Source organism: Lepisma saccharinum, chromosome 16 (assembly GCF_977018435.1).
Source record: "Lepisma saccharinum chromosome 16, izLepSacc3.1, whole genome shotgun sequence".
NCBI classification, from domain to species: domain Eukaryota; kingdom Metazoa; phylum Arthropoda; class Insecta; order Zygentoma; family Lepismatidae; genus Lepisma; species Lepisma saccharinum.
This window is the reverse complement of record NC_139244.1, coordinates 39081716-39104508: the sequence shown is the minus strand read 5'-3', so window position 1 is coordinate 39104508 and position 22793 is coordinate 39081716. Positions and strand designations below refer to the sequence as shown.

General features: G+C 40.6%; 1 protein-coding gene across 2 annotated transcripts in view; it reads left to right on the top strand.

Annotated features, from left to right (window-relative positions):
• The window catches only part of GABA-B-R2 (gamma-aminobutyric acid type B receptor subunit 2), a 330120-nt gene that overhangs the window by 158380 nt on the left and 148947 nt on the right, over positions 1 to 22793 (top strand). For both annotated transcript variants that reach the window (XM_083138018.1, XM_083138017.1), the window contains exon 4: positions 8178 to 8411. In XM_083138018.1, coding sequence (XP_082994144.1) covers positions 8178 to 8411 — 234 coding nt within the window. The remainder of the gene's footprint in view (positions 1 to 8177; positions 8412 to 22793) is intronic.

Here is a 22793-nt window from a genome sequence, read left to right as displayed (position 1 = left end):
AGGCGTCTCTGCTAACAAGTCTCCCGAACGCGGCATGCTCCAACATTCTGTCTGCATCGTGACGCGCGTCGAGATCAGTGTGAGTATTGTAAGCAATGTCGTGATCCTTGCATGCTGCGTCCAATGGGTTCACTCCCTTGTCTCCTCTCTCCAGTCGTCGTTCGAGTTTGGTACCCGGTCCGCAGTACTGGTAACCTGGCAGGTGCATCTCGAAGGGTAGCTTGTTGATGATGTCGTTCACGAGACCTCGACCCTCGGCCACATTCCAGAATTTGGGAGGCAGGGTATTGATGATTTTGATAAGGTAACCTATACCTTTGTTGTCGTTGACAATGAAGTTGCTAAGCTTGGTGCTAATCATGTCCATGATGCCCACCTTCTCGTTGTGAAAGTTGCGATTACCTGCATTCTCTTCACCTGCGATAACCAGCAAACGATCTACAAGCTTTCTTACGTCGTCTACCCAAACAAACTCTTTAGGTAGGGTATTGTAGAGTTTGACACCGCTGCCAGTTTTAATTTGGTTCCATATTGGCTTGATGAGGTTCCTGTATTTTTCTCCACTGCTTGATTTTACGCGATTCTGTGTTGCATCGTTGTTTTGGTACAGGGCATCCGTCATGATTAAAATTTCTGTGTAACTTTGGTAATCCTCGTCTGTATAATCTTTAGGTTGCTTTTTGGTGATAAGTTCACACAGGCCCACAGTGCCAGGATACCTAGTCCAGCTGTTCTTCTCGCCCAAATTAATTTTCACGTCGTCACCTTCGAACGTGACTTTCGATTTCCCAATTTTCCAAACCACACCCTCGTTAGGTTCCACAGAGGGGTACAATCCAAACACCTCGTCCTTTTCAAATTTCCCGGTGCTCAGGTAATCTCTCGCCAACGGACCTAATTCAACTACCTTGTCCGAAGAGGTACTGCCTAGAACCTGACGTCTCAGAGGTGCAGCTCCAAGTTCGAACGGGGTAGTGTGAATACTGGATATCGGTGTAGGCACAGCATAATTTCGAGCAGCAAGTGGCACGAGCTCGTTGATTAAATCTTTGTTTTGCTCGGTAACATCTTTGATGTCTTTACCTAGTCCACTTATAGCATCGATGATAGGTTGGTCCTGTCGCTTTTTCTCTTCGTAAATTCCGCGATTCTCTGATTTCCAACCCCTGAAGCGTTTGGCCAGGTAGTCGCGCAGCTTCAGGTTGTCGTCTGCGAGTTTGCGTTTCATCATTTGTTATTTATAATACGTCAAGACGTTTCTTGTAACGTCGCAACGTTTAGAAAATTGTTAATTTTGTTTCTGTACTTTCCGTCATTAGGTTTCCTCGTCATGTCTATCGTGGCAAATCCGAAATCATCTTGGTTCCAGCATGAAGAGCAAAATTTAGAAAACTGATTGAAGTTCATGTCCCCGCCTACATAATCATCGTAGGCGTGTTTTAAATTGGTGTGGTCTTGACGAAACAAGCAAATAAAATTAGCATTGTCTCGGAGAAGCTGCTTGGGAATTTTGGAGAAGGTCTGAGCAAGGTAGAAGCAGTCTATGCCTCTGTGCCGCCCCTGAGTAAAAAAATTGCGAATCTCGTTCTGGTTCTCCAAAATCACATCGTCGAAGACCACCACCGAATTTTCATGGCAGTAGTCTAGTGGTATTACTTCGGAGGCAAAGGTAGCTATGCTCAGACCTTCGTACAGTTTTGTCAGCTGTTGATATTTTGCTTGCTCCAAACTTTTGGAAAAAACATACAAGTGCCTGTTCTTCCAATCTAACCAGTCGGGAGCAAGAAGAAAATTATCAATAAGTAAAGTTGTTTTCCCACACCCTGAAGGTCCGACAATAAGGCTGCGAATGTTGTCCGGCAACAATTCGCCGTTTTTCCTAGCCTGACACTCCGAGGGAAAATCTGGCAGTCGTCTCACCACATCCCAAGCACCTGTTACACAATCACTTCGTTTGCGTCGATCCAACTTTTTTCCTCGAGTCCCAACCATTTCACCAACAGTTTGTCACCTTTTCTACGTAATACTTTTTCGATAAGATACGTATTGGGGTATTTTGTTTTGGAGAGTTCCTCCTCGTAGAATCGCCCTTTCAAAATTTCGTCGCGATTATCTTTTATTATATACGTGTGACGGTTACCGGGTAACAATCGAGCAACGGTGAAAAGTTCTGTACTCCAGTTTTTGGTAAAGCCTTTTTCAAACATGCGCTTAAATTTACTAATTCTTACTTGGTCTCCAATTTTGAATTTCGGTTTTTTGTTAGTGGGCCGGTACTTGGGGCAATAAACAGTAGAGATCAGTCGTGCCTCATCAGACTTGCTGACATCGGCAGGCTTCATGCGTATCGTGCTATGCAAACTGTGATTATAGTCGTTTACGAGTTCCGGAAGTACGTCTACCCACTTGTGGTTACCTTGAAGCGTAAATCGTTTCCACATGCGTGTTTTGAGAGTACGGTTAAAACGTTCTACTACGCTGGCTTTGATGTGACTGAAAGTCGAGTAATGTTGAATATTTTGCTTCTGAACAAACTGTTGAAATATCGAGTTGTAAAATTCTTTTCCGTTATCCGTTTGAAGAAATCGAGGTCGCCTGCCACTTTCATTGAAAATAGTTTTGAATGCTTCCATTACGCACACACCTGTTTTAGCCTTGAGGGGCAAAGCCCACGCAAATTTTGAAAATGTATCTATAACAGTAAGAAGATACTTGTATCCTTTATTGATTTTATGTAAATTTTTAGGTTGCCGCTACTCATTTCCACAAGGTCAGCCTGCCAAAGGTCATCCACGCCTTTGGTCACCACCGCCAGTCGTTTGTAGTTTCGTCGTGCAGGTTTATGAAGCTCGTTCACGATACCCTGTCTAGACATGGCGCGAAAATAAGAATATAGCTTGGATGGGATTTCTGGCTGCAGACAATGCTGGGTTTTCTATGTACAGCTTGTCACCTATTTCTATGTCGATAATTTGAGTGGCATCTTCGGCATAGGCAGTCTCGCGACTTTCGGGGTGTGTGAAATCGACCAGCTCAACTCCTCTTATTTTAGGCTCATCGCCAATGTTCGTCACGGTCATGGTTGGGTAGTGGGTTGCGTGAGGCAAAGACCAGTAGGAAACCTTGACGAACTGAAGTGTGCCAGCGAGGAAAAATTGATGATAGGCTTTTGCAGGAGTCAACATGTAGAGTTTGTAACCTGGATTGAAAGGGGAGGAGAACTCTCTGTTTGGTATGCTGTACAGTTCGATGACAATCGTAGACTTGAGATTGTCGATGCTGGCATTTAGAGTGTTTACGTTTGTTCGAACCTCAGTCTCCACATCCTCCAATCTGCCATTCACCGATTCCAGGTGTTCCTCGATAGCATGAACAACAGTGTCGTAGTTTGGTTTGATTTTTACATCGACAATAAGGCTCTTGAATTTTTCATTTAAGTCATGTAGTTGGGTGCTGAAATTAGCTATAGTCGATTCCTGACTTGCCTCGATACTCCCAATTTGCTCTTTCACGCTGGCAATAATCTGCTGCAGGCTTTCTACAAGCGTCAACTTGGAGCTCTGTATTACAAGGTCGTGGACCTGGGTTCTAATTTCCGCAAACAATTCATGCAGCTCGGTGATGTTCTGGTTGGTAGGTAAAATCGCGACAGACCCCCGTATCGATTCAATTTCGGATTGGATGTTTTTGATGTCGACGGATTTGAGTATTCGGTTGAGAGTTCTCTTCACGCTTTTCAGTTCCTGAGAGGTAGGCAGGGTGGCCACCGTGTTTTGGAGCGATTCCAAAGCTTTTTTCACCGCGTCCAACTCGGAGGCATCGGCAGCAGCACGTATGCCTTCTTGCAGTTGCGTTATGTCATCCTGGGTGGGGGTAGATTGTTGCAGGGTTTCCAACTTAGTCTGTATGTCGTCGATCAAGTGATGGAAATGAGACAACTCGGATTCTGCATTCAGATTTTCCAGTTTGGCGATTTGCTGTTGGACGTTGGCCAGTGTATCCCTGATGCCCGGCAGTTTGGTTTCCAGCTCATCGTGAACGTTCGCCAGATCATTTCTAATGGCAGCAAGAGCATCCTCAATATGGGTTATGGTGCCTTGCAGCTTCCCGAAATCCTCGTAGGTCTCAAGTTGGAGTTTGATGTTGGCCACGCTACGGGCAATGGCGTTCAGTTCGCTGGACGACGGTAGATTGTTGATAAAATCCTCCAGCGTTTGGAGTTTAGTTTTTACTTCGTTGATGGCCGCATGCAAAGCATCCGTTTGAAGCTCAGCCTTGATGCTTTCCAACGTAGGGATTTCGAAAGATTGAAACTGTTCGCGCAATTTAGCAATACTAGCGTTCACGCGATCGTAGTCGCCTTGTGTTTTAATGCTTTGGATGATAGTTTGCAGTTCGGTCTGGATGTTGCTTGTTTGATCCTGCAAGCGTTGTTTCAGCTGTTCAACGTCTGAGGTTTGCGTTTGTTGCAGCTTCAGAAGTTCGTTCTGCAGATTGCCCACACTCAGTGCCAGCTTGTCGAGATTGTCTATCGACGCGAGGTCGGTGTATTTTTGCAGCAGCGATTTTAGCTCTGCATCAATCTTGAGTACAGGGTCCAAGCACTGAGACTGCAAGCTGGCTATCTCGGACTGGAGGCTGGAGTTGAGCGTGGACTGGAGGGCCTGCAGATCGCTTCGCAGCTTCTTGACCCTGACGTCGAGCATGAGAAGCTCGTCGCCATGGTCGTCGCGTTTCGTATGGCCAAAAATATCGTTAGGCATTATTGTTATTTATTATAGGATAGCTAATTTTCATTTCTATGAAAAGAGGGATGAGTTTGTCGTAGTCGTCCAAGAGCTCTATGTACAGGCGATCGCCAGCAGATACATCGTACGTGGTGGTACTGTTCATCCTATCGTGTTTGATACGATAGATGTTCTTGCCGGAGGAAATTTTGGCCTCTCCTTTATTCTCGGGATTCATGTCAAACTGCAGTTTGCCGGAGATGGGAAATTGGTAATAATTCAAGTTGTTGTTGAATATGTAGAAAGTCTTGCCCACATCCTCGTCGTACTGGGTCAGGATGCTATTCAAGTGTATAATCAACAAACCGTTGAGTTTAGATAATAGGGAGGGTAACAGGTCCCAGCTTGCAGGTGGTGACGGTGCGCTTTGGGCGGATGCCTCCATAGCCTGCTTCCTGAAGCCAAACAGGTTCATAGGCATTGTTATTTTATTTTATATTTAGCGATTCGTTTCGAGCAAGCCAATTTCAGCGTTGGTAAAACAAAGCCCTTTTTCTTTACCCCCTACGCAAACGTAAAGCATGCCGGGGAAGAAGGGAGTGGGATATGTTTGCTTCGTACAAAAAAAAATTAGGTTAAATTAACCTCTCTCCGAGAACTGACCCCGAGCGCCCATTTTCAGCAAGCATCATTTCAGCGAGCACCATTTCAGCAAGTTTAGTGTTTTGTAGAGCGAGTTGGCAACACTGCCAGTGAGGTTAACATACATTATCAAAAACACATCGTGAAAAGCTACGTTTTGTTCGGGCACACGTACACTCACACACACACAAAAAACTAAAAAAATTATACACCGTGAAAGGCTACGACGAGTTGGAAACACTGCTAGTAGGAAACACTGCTAGTGAGGTTAACATACACCGTGAAAGGCTACGCCTCGCCCGGGCACATGTACACACACACACACAAAAAAAAAAGCTAAAAATTATACACCGTGAAAGGCTACGACGAGTTGGAAACACTGCTGGTGGGGTTAACATACACCATAAAAGGCTACGCCTCGCCCCGAGTTGGCAACACTGCTTGTGAAGTTAACATACACCGTGAAAGGCTTCAAAATATCATATAGTGGAATTTTTGTAGAGTGGGTTGGCAACACCGACGAGCCTCAAATGATGATTCGAGCCTCAAAAGAGGATTCAGAACTGTCCAATTGTGTCTACTCTTATCCACGTACGTCCAAACTTCCTGTGCTGCTACTGGTATCCTTTTTCCTCGAACTTCTCCAATTGCCTCTTCATCGTTCGTGTCCCAATTATCGCTGAAGGAACGAGGATCAAAATGGCCAACAGTCAAAAGTGTTTCGTGTAGTCATCGTCGCTACTTGCTACCATTTTTCGAAACACCAATTCTCTCGCGTATTGCTCACATGCAATCCAAAACAGGCAGCTTCTTGTCGTGTTCGAGAGGTAAAGGTAGCCCACTGTTACCAAAAGACATCGGAACAGGAAGAGGTATGTCTTGCCATACGAGTTCCAAGCTTGCCTCCAGTCGAGGCCGTCCCTTTGCAAGTCCTTCGCAACTGACCAACTGGTTCGGAACTGACTGACTGCATCGATGCTTAATCACGCAAACCACGAAATGCCACTAAGGGCCTCTAGCGGCCAATCGACCAACTAGCCCCAATAACAAGCTGACGCAAGGCGTACCGAAGATATGAGGAAGAATGTGAGGCTTTTCTACGCGATAAATTAACCTAATACGTTTATTACTGATCTGCGTAGAAAAACGTCACAACACGTAGATTAGGTAATCTATGTAAACAGCATGGCAACTTAACAAAGGGCGCTGTGGAATTAAAAGAAAATTATACTGCGTATCAGTTGCTGATGTGTGAAGAGAACTTTTCATACTCTTTCTTCCAAATTCGAACAATTTCTCACCTAGGAAGAAACCTAATATAGGAAATATTCTAGTGTTTTATGGGAAAAAGACCACTCTTGCATCACGACTGCCATCTGTTGTTGTTTTTTGCATACTATTTATCTTCTTCCATAGTTGATGATAGAAGAGAAGAGAAATTTTGTTGTAAATAGGATTTTTTCGTTTCGTTAGGAACCAATATAGTTGAAAATGTCACTTTGCTTTCATGAAAGCCTTAAAAATTAATTTTAATGCACTTTAGATTGTCTACGTAGTCTATGTAAACTACAACCCAATGTAATCTACGCGTAGATTACGTGTAGACAACGCATGTAGACGTAAACTTATAGTCAACGGCACATCACTGCTGAAGACTGTAAACCTCCACTCACTCGAAACTTATATCCTTTCTGCTTATATTACAACAAGCTGCTCGGAGATATATACATTAACCTCTTGTAGATAACGGTTTACTTTTCTGACATCTCAAATGGATCACCCGGTATATTTATATAATTTACATTATGACATTTGAGATTAACTTAAGCATTTAACCGATGAATGTGCTAGGTTTCCGTTATTTCGAAACTTCGAGCAATTAAAAGAATATATGGACAGCTAACAGGCTATTGTCTTCAAATAAACATCCATTATTATGTATTCATTCAAACTGTTTTGGGGGGATTATGATCAACAATTTTGGGGGATAATGCGTACAGGGTCCTGGAGGGAAGAGCAGATCAAGTATAGTGTTAAGTAAAGCCAAAGAAAAGAGAAAGTTGCTTTCAGTAGACACGCTGTCGTAATTAAATACTTTCATGGGATTATAACATGATATGAGGAAACGCGCTATTAGCCTTGGGTGGGGAGGCACCTCAGGGTATATCAACGGCCTATTTTCCATTGGAGGTAGAATTGAAGCTACAACCAGCTCCCCTTGTTTTGTCCTTGGCACCAACGCACTCCTGCTGTCTTGTGTTTTGAACGCTGGTATAGTTTTGCACGAGATTGAACCATAATACTTTTTTATTTCCTGACGTCATCCACATGGTGAAAGCTTCAATTAACATGTGAGTCAAATATGTTTTTATCTTAGGATTATTTCGTAGCAAAATATGTTGAAATATCATTAAAATTGCTTCAGAGTCCAGGAAAATCCGTAAATTTTTGGACCAAGATTGTAAAAAAAAATATGAAATTTAGTCCACATATCCAGAAATGCGTCATTGAAAGTTCCAAAATTCCACCATATTGGAAAATGGCCACCATCTACGTCTTATGTTGTACATAGAAGAAGGAGGAGGGATAATATAAGTATATTTTGTTAGCTTTGGAGTTTATGACGTAATCAATTTGACGAAAGTTATTATTGTCTTACATGGCAGATACTTGTTCTTACTTTTATTGTTATTTTATATAGTGTACTTGTTCTTTCATGGGGATGATTTGTGCAGAACTTTTCTGTCGTCCTTATTCCTGGTGCGTTTGAACTGTCCTGATTGTTGCCTTCTTTGTGCATTGTTGCAGACGGCGGAGCAGTACAACACAGAGTACGAGGAGATCCGTCGGAACGAGTACTCCCGCTTCCACGGCTACACCTACGACGGCATCTGGGCGGTGGCGCTCGCCATCCAGCACGTGGCGCACGCCATCCGGAAGCACCACCGGAACCAGACGGTCAACGACTTCCGGTACCACGACAGCCTGTGGGAGGAGCTCTTCCTGGAAGCCCTCAGGAACATCAGCTTCGAGGGAGTGACGGTGAGTGGCCAATCGTCTTTTTTCCATTTCCATGTACAGCATGTGAAAAAAGTACTGGTGCCTGGAGAGGAGTTGTAAGGCGGGTTGCGGAGTTACTAGGTGCTGAAAATATTGGTATCTAATGGCTAGGGTTGATGCGAGCTTTAATAGGAGTGGTTTTGTTTCTTGTTCGAAAGTTGTCCTTTCTGTGGCTTTAAAGAGGAAGATAAACACAATTTGTATTCGTTTCACTTCAGTGAGAACCAGATAATCTTGGAGCAATTCCAGAGGTAACAAACTTACTGTTTAGAAGCAGTTTTATTTATACTGTATATATTTCTTTGTGTATGTATGAAAATAATATACAAGTAGTAGTCTTTCTACTTGCACATGGACGTCCGGAAGGGGGGGGGGGCCTGGAAAATAAATGTCTACCTAAGAAATATATTTCGCACATAATTTCATTTCAGTCACAGTAATTTATGTTAATTATTATAAGGGTGTTGAAGAAACAGGATAATTTCAGACTGAAACAGTGTTTTTTGAGTGGGCATCACTATTAAGGGGGAAAATATGCCTCCTTTGCGCATAAGTATAAGTTATCTTGTTTGCCCCTCCCTGCAAAAAATCCTGCGGATGCCCATGTTCTTGCATAGCAAAATTCGTGCACCACGAGAGTCTCACAAGAACAGAGAGTTGCTATGTTGGAAGGTTATTTTCAGATGTTATGATGCATGGTTTCATTTGGACAGGCATGTTATCAGTCAGAACACTCGCATCTGGACTTCAGAAAATCCGCACGCATTACATGAAGTCCCATTTCACAATAAAAATTTGGTGTGTGCGGTGTGCAATTTGAAGGCCGCGAATTGTGTGACCATTAAAAAAATGTTAATTCAGATATGTACTCAGACATTATCCATAATTTCGTGACTATGCTTGAAGAAGAGGAACGGTACTGTTTGTTCCAACAAGACGGTGCAATGTACCGCACTTCGAACGAGACAATGGAGATGCACCGTGAGTTCTTCCAATATCAAATCATCTCGAAAAAATGGTGGCTGCCTCTCTCACCAGATAGGGATCTTCCAGATTTTTATTTTTGGGGATATCTAAAAATAAAATGTACCACAACCACCCCCAGAAGACTGCAAGATCTACAAAACAACTTAATCAGAGCTGATAGGGACATCCCAAGCAACACATTGAAAAAAGTAGCATCCAACATGTGTTGTCACGTGAACTTGTGTATTCGAGAAAATGGAGGACATTTCCAGCATGTTCTGTAAATATTGTCTGATTATATGTAAGCATGAATTTAAATAAAGTTATGGGTCACACCCTGTAAAAGAATTTAAATTCAATTGTCCTCCACTATTTTCATGGGAAAGGAATTGAAATCAGAGTTCGGGAACTTTCGAATCACTCTGTATATTGTCGACTTGTAAGTATAAGTTTGAAGATCGATTTAAGAAAAGCATATTACAGAGACGGGATGTTCTCGTCGGTTTGGAATGCAGACATTACAAATTCCATTACTTGCCTCATCAATTGGAAACGTACCAACCTGACAGCCGAATCTGAATTGACAGATATTGGAATTTGTAATATCTGCATTCTAAATCGACGAGATTGTAATATGTTTTTCTCATTTCGACACTCTAACTTTTACTTACAAGTCAACAATATAAAAATATATTTGAGGATAACAGACTGACACAATTGGCAATCTATGAAACTCGATTTTTTTAATGAAAGTTAGTGGAATGATACTTGATGAGGTAATTTTTAAAGGAAAATTTTAGAATTTAGAAACACATACATGCAGCGCAATCTAAAGATATTCTACTTTTAGAAAAGGGGAGCGCATTGATCTTCACCACTGTGCGAGTTAAGCTATTTCTTTGGGGCGCGTATTTGGAATTTCACTTCAGAGGGTAGATGTTTTGGGGTATGCAAATTTGTAATGTTTACAGCCAGTAAAATAAACTAAGTGGAGAAAAACATCCCTGGCAAGGATATTTTTTTTGCCGGGGATAAAATTTCTTGTAGGCATCACCCCAATTAATTCGCACATTGCTCTTCACTTATATATAATTTTGACCATCAAGGTTGACATTTTTCTGGAATTGTTCCTTGTCTTACTTTGCATATTTATAATTGTATTTCAATTATTGGTCATTTCTCAACAGGATTTGTATTGCATTTTGCTTTCATTTTAAGGTTATCTGACTAGATTTTATTCCTTCACTGTTTTTGTATGCACTTTAGTCATATTTACTTCTCCCAGAATGTTTACAATGAAAAATCAGATTTTACTTCGGTTCAAGGCAAACGAGAGACTCCAGACACTTCTTGTCGCATAGTAGCACATAGCGACAGTAATAGAAGGGATTAACGTTCCAGGCAGCTGTAAGCACGTAATTGTTACTTTGCCTCTTAATATCAGTAGTTTTTAACCTCCAAATATCCAAATGGGTAAAATTAATTCAAATACTTTTACAGCCACATGCGTCATTTCTCCTATTATTTATTATAAGAAAATCAAGTCCACGTATTTATATGTAAAATAATTTTGTGTATCACTTTCTAAAATAATTTTAAGGTCAATTTTTGTGTCATTTTTTAGACATTTTAAGTCAACTTCCGAACCCTACACATTACACACGTTATAACTTATTGGAGTTACATTTTTAATTCTCTAAGATTGCATTGAAAAAACAAAAGTTCCATATATAGAAGTGGGTCTGTTTTACTTTTTTGTCGTGGATTTTTCGTATTCGCTTGTGACGTTCCTTGGATATCTTCATCAATTTGCACGAAACAACATTTCTGGAGTTCGCCTTCTTCAAATTAAGATTTTCCAAGGATAATTCGATGTAAATTGGTGCATAAGCGAGAAATTAATCCGATAAAACTTGAGCTTGCCTTCTCATCTGGAAATATTTTAATTCCGGTAGTTAATGATACCTGGAATTAAACATGAAATCTCTGTGAATTTTTCTCGTAAACTTAAAGTTTATAGTGCTACGACGTCATCGCAAATAGCTCAAATAAAGGAGGGATAAGAGAAAATTTTGGCCTGGGTCTTGCATGGTGTTAGGCACATAGAATGTGTAAATGTAAGGGTCCACACATACTGGATGTTGGCTGTAGGAGATGTGTGGTATGACCAGCAGTAGGCTCCAGACAGGAATGACTGATTGACTCATTGACGAGAGGCCCGGTTAACATATTAACATAAAAATTCACACCTTGGACACCTTTCACTGTAGTCGAACCCGGATCTTCTGCGTTACCACTTGATCCACAGTTTCTTAGGCCATATTTACCACTGACGAAGATTTAATATCGTTAAGAACTTTAAAATTATGCACAACTGCATCTTCTTAAATTATTGTGTGTAAAGTGTAATAATAAAGTCACACAATGTCACAGTTAAATTTATAATCTTGAATTTTTTCAGACATGCTGCAACGTTTCATTTCTATTAACTTTTGTACAAAGTCTCTCAGTATGAAGCATTTTGATCGCTTGATTTTTATCCTTAATATTTCGAAAAGAATATGAAGACAAATCTGAAATCAAACTCGATTCTTGTGTTAGATCTGAATCACCCTCCCCCGACCTTCTCTCCAGATCAAACTACTTTTTCTTCATAAAATTAAGGTTCTTCCGTGATGCAATCTAATGTGTTCAGAATCTCGGACGGTTCCACCTCTAGGAAAAACGTCTTCATACAAATGTTTACCTTCTTCTAGAGTACTTACAAATAGCGATGCATTTCTAAACTGATAAAAATAAATATGTATGATGTAATATGTCATTATCTGGCGTTGTAGTACGATAGCGTTTGCCCGATAACGTACTGCCTAAAGCTTCGCCTTGTAATCAAGGTGTTCCGGATTTGATTCGCAATTGAGGCATATTCCATAGTGAACATCATTGAACTTTAAACCATAGGTTCAGTCCCGATTAGCATATGTGAGCGTTAATTAAACTTTATCTTAATCGAACTGAACCATTTCTCACTAAAATAGTTAGTGTTCCTGTCCGACATCTAAGCTCTTTCTATTTTTATAAGTCTAGCTTCGCATTCTTGATAGCTATTTTGAATAAGGATCCACTGAACCATGTGGCCCCACTGTGTATCGAACCCGGGACCCCTTGATTACAAGACGACGCCGTTACCACTACGCCATCGTGGAGGCGTGGATGCTAGACAGTATGCATATCACAAGACAGTCTCTAGGCGAATGGTCCAAATAGACAACGTTAATTATTTATGGTATTGATTTAAGGATTAAGTATTCTTACTTTAAAAACACCCTGCACCTACAAAACTGCAATGCAAATTTCTTTTGTTCACCATAGGCGAATAGAAACGAAGCGTGTAAATTAACCAGAGAACATTGTTTGTGCACCAAAGCGAAAAGAACGCACCGTTTGTTCATGCTCACCCTGTTGCAGCCATCTCTGGTGGAAAATCCGCATTAGCTTATCAGCGCATCACCTCACTCCCCCTCCCACTCGGAATCTTAGAGCAACTTCTCAGTCGTCTGTGACGTCAATAAAAGCCACTCATCGCACACAGATGGCAGCAGCGTTGTCTACGGAAGCGTGATGTTCAGAATTTTGTTTACGTCAGGATTCCATGCGGAGCAGATCGAAAAAAATGGACGTCGTAAAACCAGCTTAATTATTCATCCGGGCGAGAGAGCGGTGGCGTAAACTACAACAGCTCCCTCTAGCGTCAAAACTAATTAAAGCGCTGCCCCATCTCTCCGGGAGGATGAATAAGTAAGATCGTATTCGTTCGTTGCAATGCGACGCGAAGGATGTCTGACTTTTTACCTCCCTCTCCCTGAAGGCAGTTGCCCTGGACTTTCTACTGTTTGGAGGAACAAGCGCGTATGCAAGCGGAAGCGTACGTTGTGATTTAAGGGGATGCACGCTGGTAGCTGTTTCTGTGCATTCTCGATAGATGGCTCTGTGTATCTTCACGGTGCAGTTACTTATATGTTACGTAACCAGGACATTGTAGCATTCAGGAAAAATTACTGAGACGTTCTGTGCTGCAATGAGAATGATTTTCTTGCAGTTCTTCCCTAGAGATCTGAAGATTAGAACTGGCGTAAGCAGGAGGGAAGCTGGTGGGGCTACAGTCCCCTCCAAAATTTTAAGAACTGAAAAAGTAGTTAAGAACTCGGGAAAAACGAAAGTGGTACAAACCATCGACAGAATGACCCCTGATTACCATTTCTGTCAAGTGTTCAAAATGACTGCTTTGTGGAGTTTTAAATAAGTAAGGAATATTTCTTTTCCTCTGTCATAGAGGTTCTGAAAGAAAACTTAGTAAGAGTTAAAGTCCACTTTATACACAGATGAGTTAATCGTGACTGGACGTCAAGGTGGATTGAATTAGGTCAGGTTGATATAAATCAATTGACTTTTCTAAGAGATTATCACTGATTTAAATCGCATTACATAAATAATTTATAGAGTAATGTACAGTCATGGACACTGCTGGGTTGTAACAAACCTACAGACTTCCAATGGAATCATTACAACACAGAAGTATCCGTGACTCTAGATATTAGAATCTCTTTGCTGAAAGTACATTAATCTTGTAATCATTTAATGGTGTTTATTAGGCTCTAAGAAAGGAAACAAAATGTATGTACCGTATCATACCCTTAGGTATGAGGGATCGAACCTGCCACTCCCAATTGATTTATGTGTAATGTAGCTAATTACACAGGCCTGCGAAATTGAAGTTGTTGAAAAATACAAGAGATGTGTACGCTGAGTATTATGTTATTGGGTGTGCTGATTTCGAAAATGACCTCCATTTTTTTCCATCACGTCAGGATTTTTTGTACAATCGATATCGATTTTTTTTGCTAAAATCCTATGTAAAAAGGAATTTTCGCGAACAATTTTGCATGCACTATCTGGCAACAGTGGTTTTGATCCATTTAAATCTATGTAAAATTGATGCTTGGTGATGCAAATTGATTTATTAGCAATTGATTTTATTTTGTATAGGTTTAAATGGAAGAAAACCACTGTTGCCAGATCGCACGAGCCACCTCTGGTCGAGAGAAAAACACAAAGTTCTCTTGAGTTTACACTTTTAACATCCATTATGGTGAAGTTTCTAGAAAAAAAGCACCAACGTATTATGTTAATTTGTGTTTATTAAGGTAACGTACATAAAATAGACGATTGACCACGATGAGCAATGTATGTGTACATGAACGTTTGACACAAGTTGTAAACTGAACAAACAACAAAACCAAACACAAACAAAGTTTATATTTACGTACGTACCCTTTTGCCTTTGAAACTTCTTTTTGACGTTCTTCTTTTATGTGCAATCTCGTGTTAACATCCAATAGTAGTCGGCGAGCATGTTCTTGTTCCGTTGTCCTTGATATTTGCACTCCATATCTTTAATATCTTGGTGGAACCTTTCACCCTGTTCTTCGCTGACTGCTCCTAAATTTTCGGGGAAATAGTCCACATGTGAGTGAAGGAAATGTAGTTTGACACTCATGGAGGAACCCAACGCTTGAAATTTGTCCAGCATATTCATAACAATTGCTCTATAGTCAGGATCCTTGTAATTCCCCAGAAATTTACTGACCACATCTTTGAAGGCAACCCAAGCTTCTTTCTCCGTTGTTGTCATGCTAGTCTCAAAGTCTTTATCCTTCATGAGCTTGCGGATATCTGGACCAACAAAGATTCCCTCTGTCAACTTGGTTGCAGATAAACCTGGAAACTTTTTGCACAGGTATTTGAAACAATCGCCATGTTTTGGAATAGCCTTGACAAATTGCTTCATTACACCTAATTTGATATGCAACGGGGGTAACAATACTTTTTTGGGTCAACTAAGCTGTTCCGAATCACATTCTTGGTGCCTGGTTCAAGATTTTGTCTTTTAGCCATTCTTTCTTGACCCAATGTTGAGTCTTTGCACGGCTGTCTCACTCACAAATGAAACATGGGAACTTTGTATATCCGTCTTGTTGACCAAGAAGCATGGAGATAACTTTCAAATCACCGCAAATGGTCCAACCGTGGTCGGCATATTTTATTTTGTTGAGGACGAGAGCCAGGTTTTCATAGCGTTCTTGTAAATGTACCGAGTGTGCAACTGGTACAGATGCATACTGGCTTACGTGATGAAGAAGGACAGCTTTCAGGCTCCTTGTCGATGAATCTATAAACAGCCTCCATTCATCTTTATCGTAGGTGATATTAAATTTGCTCATCAATCCGGGAACATCAGAACAATAGACCAGGTTCTCCGCTTTCTCAAAGTACTGAACAAAGTCCTTTTCTCGATTCCTGTACCAATAAAACGTGGTTCCTTTGGCCAATAAATGTTTTTCTTTCGATCCGGAGCCCAACAATTCAGCTGCCTCTTTCGAAAGGCCCAGATCTCTAGTCAGATCATTAAGTTCAACCTGAGAGAAGGGCTGAGGTGAATCGCCTCCAGAGGACTTATATTCGGTATCTGAGCCTTGACCGTCTGGATGTTCCGAGTCTGAAGACTCTGAAGAAATGACTGGTAATTCAGTTGGAGGCAAAGGCACTGGCACATCAGGTACATGAGGAACGGGGCGTATGGCCGATAGAATGTTCTCAGGATAAGAGATTAGCTTGTGATTTTTTCAGTTATACCCACGGACATGGCAGGCACAAAAGTAACAATCATCACAGTGGTTTCTCGGCTCCCTCCATGTCATAGGAATTCCAAAGCGTAAAGCAGTGTTCTTTCCGTTGAACCATAAGCGTAGATCATTGAGACACTGCACACACACTTTATGAGGAGCCCACGATTTGTCCTGGTCTCAGAGTTTCATGCCAAAATACGCAAGATAAAGTTTTCTTACATAGTTTGTAATGGTCAGGCAGGGAGGAAAGCTATTCCACGCCGAAACAACATATTTATGGTAAATGTTCATACAAATCCATGTACAATTAAATTTTTCAAGAAAACGTGACGTGATAGACAGTTTTCTTTATTTTTTTTGAACTCGGAACGACAAAATACATAAAGTTCACCTTTCACTTCCCTTGTATTTTTTTCATCGCAGGCCTGTGTTATCATTCATCCTCAGATGGTGAGAGCACTTGTCATGAGGACAAGTCTTATGCTAAGCTGCAAGAGGTAATCCTGAAACAAATATACACTAACTAAAACAAACTGAAATGGCAAATAGTCACTCTCTGCTTTTTAGAACCTTCGAACCTGAATCATGATGATGAGGTTAGTATAAATACCTGTCTAGACTTAGAAGATTGAGGACTGAATCGAAGATCGAAGTGTAAAATAAAACTGAGTTTCTCCAGATTTCTCCTTGCTGCTCAGGCTGATCACTCTCCTTCCAAGACTCCCAAAAGTAGTACTGACTGTCTCAAGTCAAATCCAAAAGTGTATCCCTACCAAGCCTGCCTTCTCCTCTAATCCTCTGCCAGTGGAGACTTCCTCCACGCCGATTCGTCAAGTTTATTCTTCCTATTCAGTAAGCAGATTGCCACCTGTTTACCTGTTTGCTTCTTGTCACTCCAGTGTTTCAGGAAGTTTGTGCACACTCGACTCTGCATAATTAAAATACCTCAGAGGAGTAGACAGCTGGTGGAAGCAAGTGGATGACCCTCGGTCAGATTGAAGCTTGGGAGGTTGTAAGGGTTCCAATATGAACTTGACCCACTGAAACCAGATATGAGTTTAGAAAACCCCCGTCACATCAGGTTTTCTCAGAAATTACATGTTTCGTATTGTTAATATATGCCGTGTTATCCAAGACACAAAACAGCCAGCTTGTATTTTGCAACAACATCCATGAAGTGATGCGTAGATTAGAACTACCTAAGCACGACCCTAGTGAATGGAGACTTTTATTGATGCGTCAAAACGCATCAACAATGGCAACACGTATTCTTCCGTTTCCATTGGTTGCTCCGTACTTCGGAAAGAACCTTATGAAAATTTGGAACTGTTGTTGACAAAGATTAACTATGAAGAACATAAATTAAAAGCGTGTGCCGATTTTAAAGTGATAACACTATTACTGGGTCTACACCTAGATAATACAAAATCTCCGTGTTTCATTTGCGAGTGGGATAGCAGAGGAAGGTCTCAGCATCGGCCTCGGAAAGAATGGCCCCGAAGCAGAAGCATCCGACGTTCTCTTACCGCCCCTACACAAAAAATTAGGGCTGATGAAGGGATTCGTCAAGGCATTGAATAAAGATGGGCCGTGCTTTTCTTGAAATGTTGAACATCTTCCAGTTTGTATGTTATGTGTGTTGTGTCCATTTCCATGTAGCAACTGCATGCAATCAGTTACTCATGTGTCATGACAAGGTTAATTTGTGTAAGTTTTACAAGCGCTGCAACTAGGAATGCATATGTTGAATGATGATACTGATGCATTCAGCTTTTTGTTTCTAAAAATATATTGATTTATTTCTGTACATTCTAATACATTGTATGATATACAGGGTGGCTCAATAAGTCACTTAACACCCTCAGTACAAGGCCACTGCGGCATGGAATTTGAAATTGGCGATGACCAATCGTTATCTGGCCGCCAAGGGGGAACCACATTGACGCCACCCACACGGTCGGCGGCCATCTTGATGTCCGCCATCTTGAATTCAACTTCAGAATTTTAAATGGGAAGGGGGTCGTGCGATTATCAAAATGGGCTAGAATTTCACGAGAAATGCAATGGTGAAAATTTTTTCAACGTATCTTTAACCAGTAAAAAGTTATAACTGAATTCTTGTACCACTTTGCTCCTTTTCGAGGTGTTAGAAAAATGCCTTAAAATTTGTTTAGCGCTTCGGTAATGCATCGAGATCAAAGTGACGTCTATGGAGAGACGTTCGCATGCCATTGCACATTATTTTAATCGGATACATCCATGAAGAGCTGTGCATTATGAATGGTTGTCGCGAACAATTTACAGTGTGACACTTCCATTGAATTAAAAGTCCTTCACAGTGACAAGGCTAATGTTTATGTTCATAAGGAAGTTCATAAACAGAATATTCGATGATTTTTATCTGATAACCCATTTTCGACAGATCAAAGCTGAATGGTTAGTGTTGGTAAGTTAATGGTGTGGCGTGCTGTGTGGAACACGATTGGTTAGTCAATTTTCCATCAACGGAACCTTAAATGCTTAGGGCTACTTGGATTTGTTAAATAAACAGTTTTTTTCATCCTTGCTTATGGAAGAAGGTACTTTTTACAAAGTTTTTTCAATAGGGAAGAACACCAGAACACTTATGGGAACGTTATGAACCAGTTTTTGTCCAAAGTTAGTTATCAGATGACAAGGGTCACATATTCTGTTTATAAACTTCCTTATGAACATAAACATTAGCCTTGTCACTGTGAAGGACTTTTAATTCAATGGAAGCGTCACACTGTAAATTGTTCGCGACAACCATTCATAATGCACAGCTCTTCATGGATGTATCCGATTAAAATAATGTGCAATGGCATGCGAACGTCTCTCCATAGACGTCACTTTGATCTCGATGCATTACCGATGCGCTAAACAAATTTTAAGGCATATTTCTAACACTTCGAAAAGGAGCAAATTGGTACAAGAATTCAGTCATAACTTTTTACTGGTTAAAGACACGTTGAAAAAATTTTCACCATTGCATTTCCCGTGAAATTCTAGCCCATTTTGATATGTCGCACGACCCCCTTCCCATTTAAAATTCTGAAGTTGAATTCAATATGGCGGACATCAAGATGGCCGCCGACCGTGTGGGTGGCGTCAATGTGGTTCTCCCTTGGCTTGATAACGATTGGTCATCACCATTTCCATGTTGCGCGCTGCAGTGGCCTTGTACTGGGAGTGTTAGGTGACTTATTGAGCCACCCTGTAGTACATTAAATTTTTCATAATGTATAACTGTTATTTGGATTTCCGCACCTCAATATATAACTAAACATGCATGAAAAAACAACACCATTTACGTACTACGATGTACCTTCACATCAGTGCAAAGATTTGGATTCAGCATACCCTAAATATATGGAATCAGTTATCAGAGTTTATGCAATGATCGGAAAGTCAAAATTTCTTGCCCAGTGTTATTATAGGCAATAATAGCAAACACTATGTGTAGAAAAAATACAAAATACTTCATCTTACCGTAAATAGGGTGATTATCATTAAACTGTAAATAAACATGGCATCTGATATTTTCAAAACTATCATTAAAGAAATCACCAAAATTCTGCTACAAAAACTATAAAAATATTTCAGTGTTTTATTTTCAGTGGAAGAAAAGTTACTGAAATTATTATAGTTTCATTAACACACAAACATATCCATAGTAGTTACAGTATCAGAAACAGAAAAATGTATATTTACAAATATTTTACAGGCCGTTTATTAGAAAGATCCTTTCTATAACGAAACAAATATGTATTGTGTTTTTAAAAATATATAAATAATCTACATACATTTTTTAAACAATCGATTTAAATTCTAAAAATCATCAGAAATTATTTTTTAAATAAAAGTCATGGTTTTTTATCCATCTGCTTGGCATACAGTAAAGTGTAATCCGAACCTCTATGTGACTCCACCGATTTTCGAACTCGGGACCCCTTGATTAACGTTACCACAACGCCATCGGGGAGGCCCAAAAGAAACCTAGAAGGGAGATTTATCACAAAAATTCTTAACTCGTTCAAAGAGATGAGGGAATTTTACCCGCTAAATTTTTTCCTATGGTTCCAAGGTTTATGTTCTTCTGTGTGATGTTACTCTGTATGATCTAACATGTAGAATGTAAGTTTTAACACCAGAGGGAAAAAATCCCTCCTCGTTGAGTATGCTAAGGCTGTTCATTTGTGACTCACCCTTTCCCCATTTCAATTCGAACAAAGATTCTTTGAAAAGAAGGAAGTGTTTGAATATGCGGACAAGAAAGAGAGTTAGATGAATTGAAAGGAAATAAAACGATGGAGTGGTAAAAGAAAGCTAATGGAAAAATCCAGAAAGGAAAATTTGTGTTTAGAACATACAGTAAAAAGGGATCAATCGCCTTGATAGAAATGTAATCCAAGGTACAAAAGTTTTGGGCAAGAAAGAAAGAGAGCTGTTTACGAAGAGAAATCAAGAGAATACAGGACTCCGTAACTATAGTGACCTTTATGTAACGACCCCGGATCGTCACAAGTAAAGACGGATCCACCTCTAAGTTTGTTAGCTTCTATAATCAACTTTTGTAACTGTTTATTGTAAATATTGTTAGTTCAAGATTGTAACGAACTGGGATCGTCACAAGTAAAGACGGATCCACCTCTATGTATAATCAACTGTTGTAACTATTTAATGTTAATATATGTAGTTGAATATTTTTCCGCTCGGTTACGCTAGCATCGCCAACCTTATATAAAGCCGTAGGCCTGGCTGGCAAGTTAGTTAGACTCCGCCTGCGGTCCGCTATGGCGAGAGACCAAACACCAAGAAGGAAGTTCTGCTCCATCTTCGGATGAGAGAAGGTGCCCTCCGCTTATGCGAGAGTCCGAGCACCAAGGAGAAGATCAACTCCGCTTTCGGGCGAGAGAAGGTGTCCTCCGCTTATGCGAGAGTCCCAGCACCATAGAGGAACCCCCACTCCGTTTCGAGCAAGAGAAGGTGCTCTCCGCTAAAGCGAGAGTCCAAGCACCATAGAGAAGTTAAACTCCACCTTCTGGTGAAAGATATGAAAGGCCGTTTTAATATTTACTTTCGGCTTACTCCCTCCCAATAGTAAGAAACCGCCTTGAAGTAAGAAATCTGTTGTTTTTTTCGTTTTCCCTACTTGTGTATATGTATAATTTTAGTAAGCTTCACAAGGTACTTATTATTATTGTTAACCCTGGGAAGTTTGTTTTTAAACGTGTGTATATATATTATTTTGTTAAGAAAATAAACTGGCATATAAACTTTCATCACCTGTTGTTCTGTTGAGGAAAAGGTTATTGGTCCCATTTCATCTGAAATCTGTGGAGAAGCTCTTTAACACCCGATCCCTGTGAAGTATGCAGTCTCATCTCTCCGCTGAAGAGTCAGTTAGGATTATGGGTAGATTTATGCACATTACGAAATGTTGTCGTCCTCCGCAACGTGCTCGCCGAGCTAAGGTGCGTGTCTACGTTGTCTACGGTTACAGCCGGAGGACGTTGCATTTATAAAGCAACAGAAGCTGTGGCATATTACAACGGACTATGTGGCTTCAGCCCCTTCCCTGAATTGTCGTGATGTCATAAAATTACTATGTTTAACGCAATCTGAACTTTAAAAATATATATACGCAACCCTGCATGTGTCAGCGGTGAGGCCTTTGATCCGCACAAACAGTAGCGGCTGCTGCCTATTCGCGCACATCCAAAAAAATATGCAATGTAATTAATTTTTATAATATTTATTCATTGAAAGCCATTTCCTCAAAACATCAAATGTTCCCAGGCCACATCACCTTCCATTTACTTCCTTACGTCAGCTTTTCTATCCGAGTAACTCGCGTCGAATGGGCATGAACACAATTGGGAAGTGTGCACAGCTACACACCGAAGTGGCGCTGTGTTCGACGGTGAGTAGAAAGCAGAAAGGCTCTTCTTATGGCTTGGATCAAGGGCTTTCGGACTCGCTTCGCACAAAGAATTGTGACATAGTAGCTACGGGCATGCGCTGTTCCCTCATGCGCTGTTCCCTCTTCGTCATGAAGTGTTGCAATCTTTCCACTCCTTCCCGTGTCACGGAGTCGAGAACAACCCATGCGTCATTGCAAATTTAGGGATTTTTTCTCAGCAAGGGAAATTTGGATCTCTCTCGCCTCACGCGGTTCTGAGCAAAGTATTGTTATCCGAATGAGGGGAGGGCAGGAAAAGAAGGGGAGAGGGCGTGTCATGTAGTGTAGTGACGAGCGTATTCAACCATGCAAGGCCAGATGCCATGAGCGGAATACGTTGATACAGGTGATGGAAAAATAGTTTTATAAGATGTCAGCGGTTTGAATTAAAACATTCACAATGTCGTAGGAATTGTTACATTTAGACGCTCTGACTTGTATTTGGAAGTTCAACGAAAATTTCAAATAATCAGAGTTTAATCTTATATTTTTGTCACAGAACAGTCAATCCAATTCTTTATTCAGTGAATACGAGAATCTGTAACTTGTTCTATTACGTCACTGATTTGAGATAAATTTGTAAAGGTGCTGGCAAGAACTATGTGCATTACAATGACTAAAGTGAATAAGTACATTAAAAATGGTAATTAACTTAAGTTTACGATGAAATGTTTATGTGGCATTAAACTTGGTTCTCTGATGTGACGAAAGATAATATACATTATTAAAACA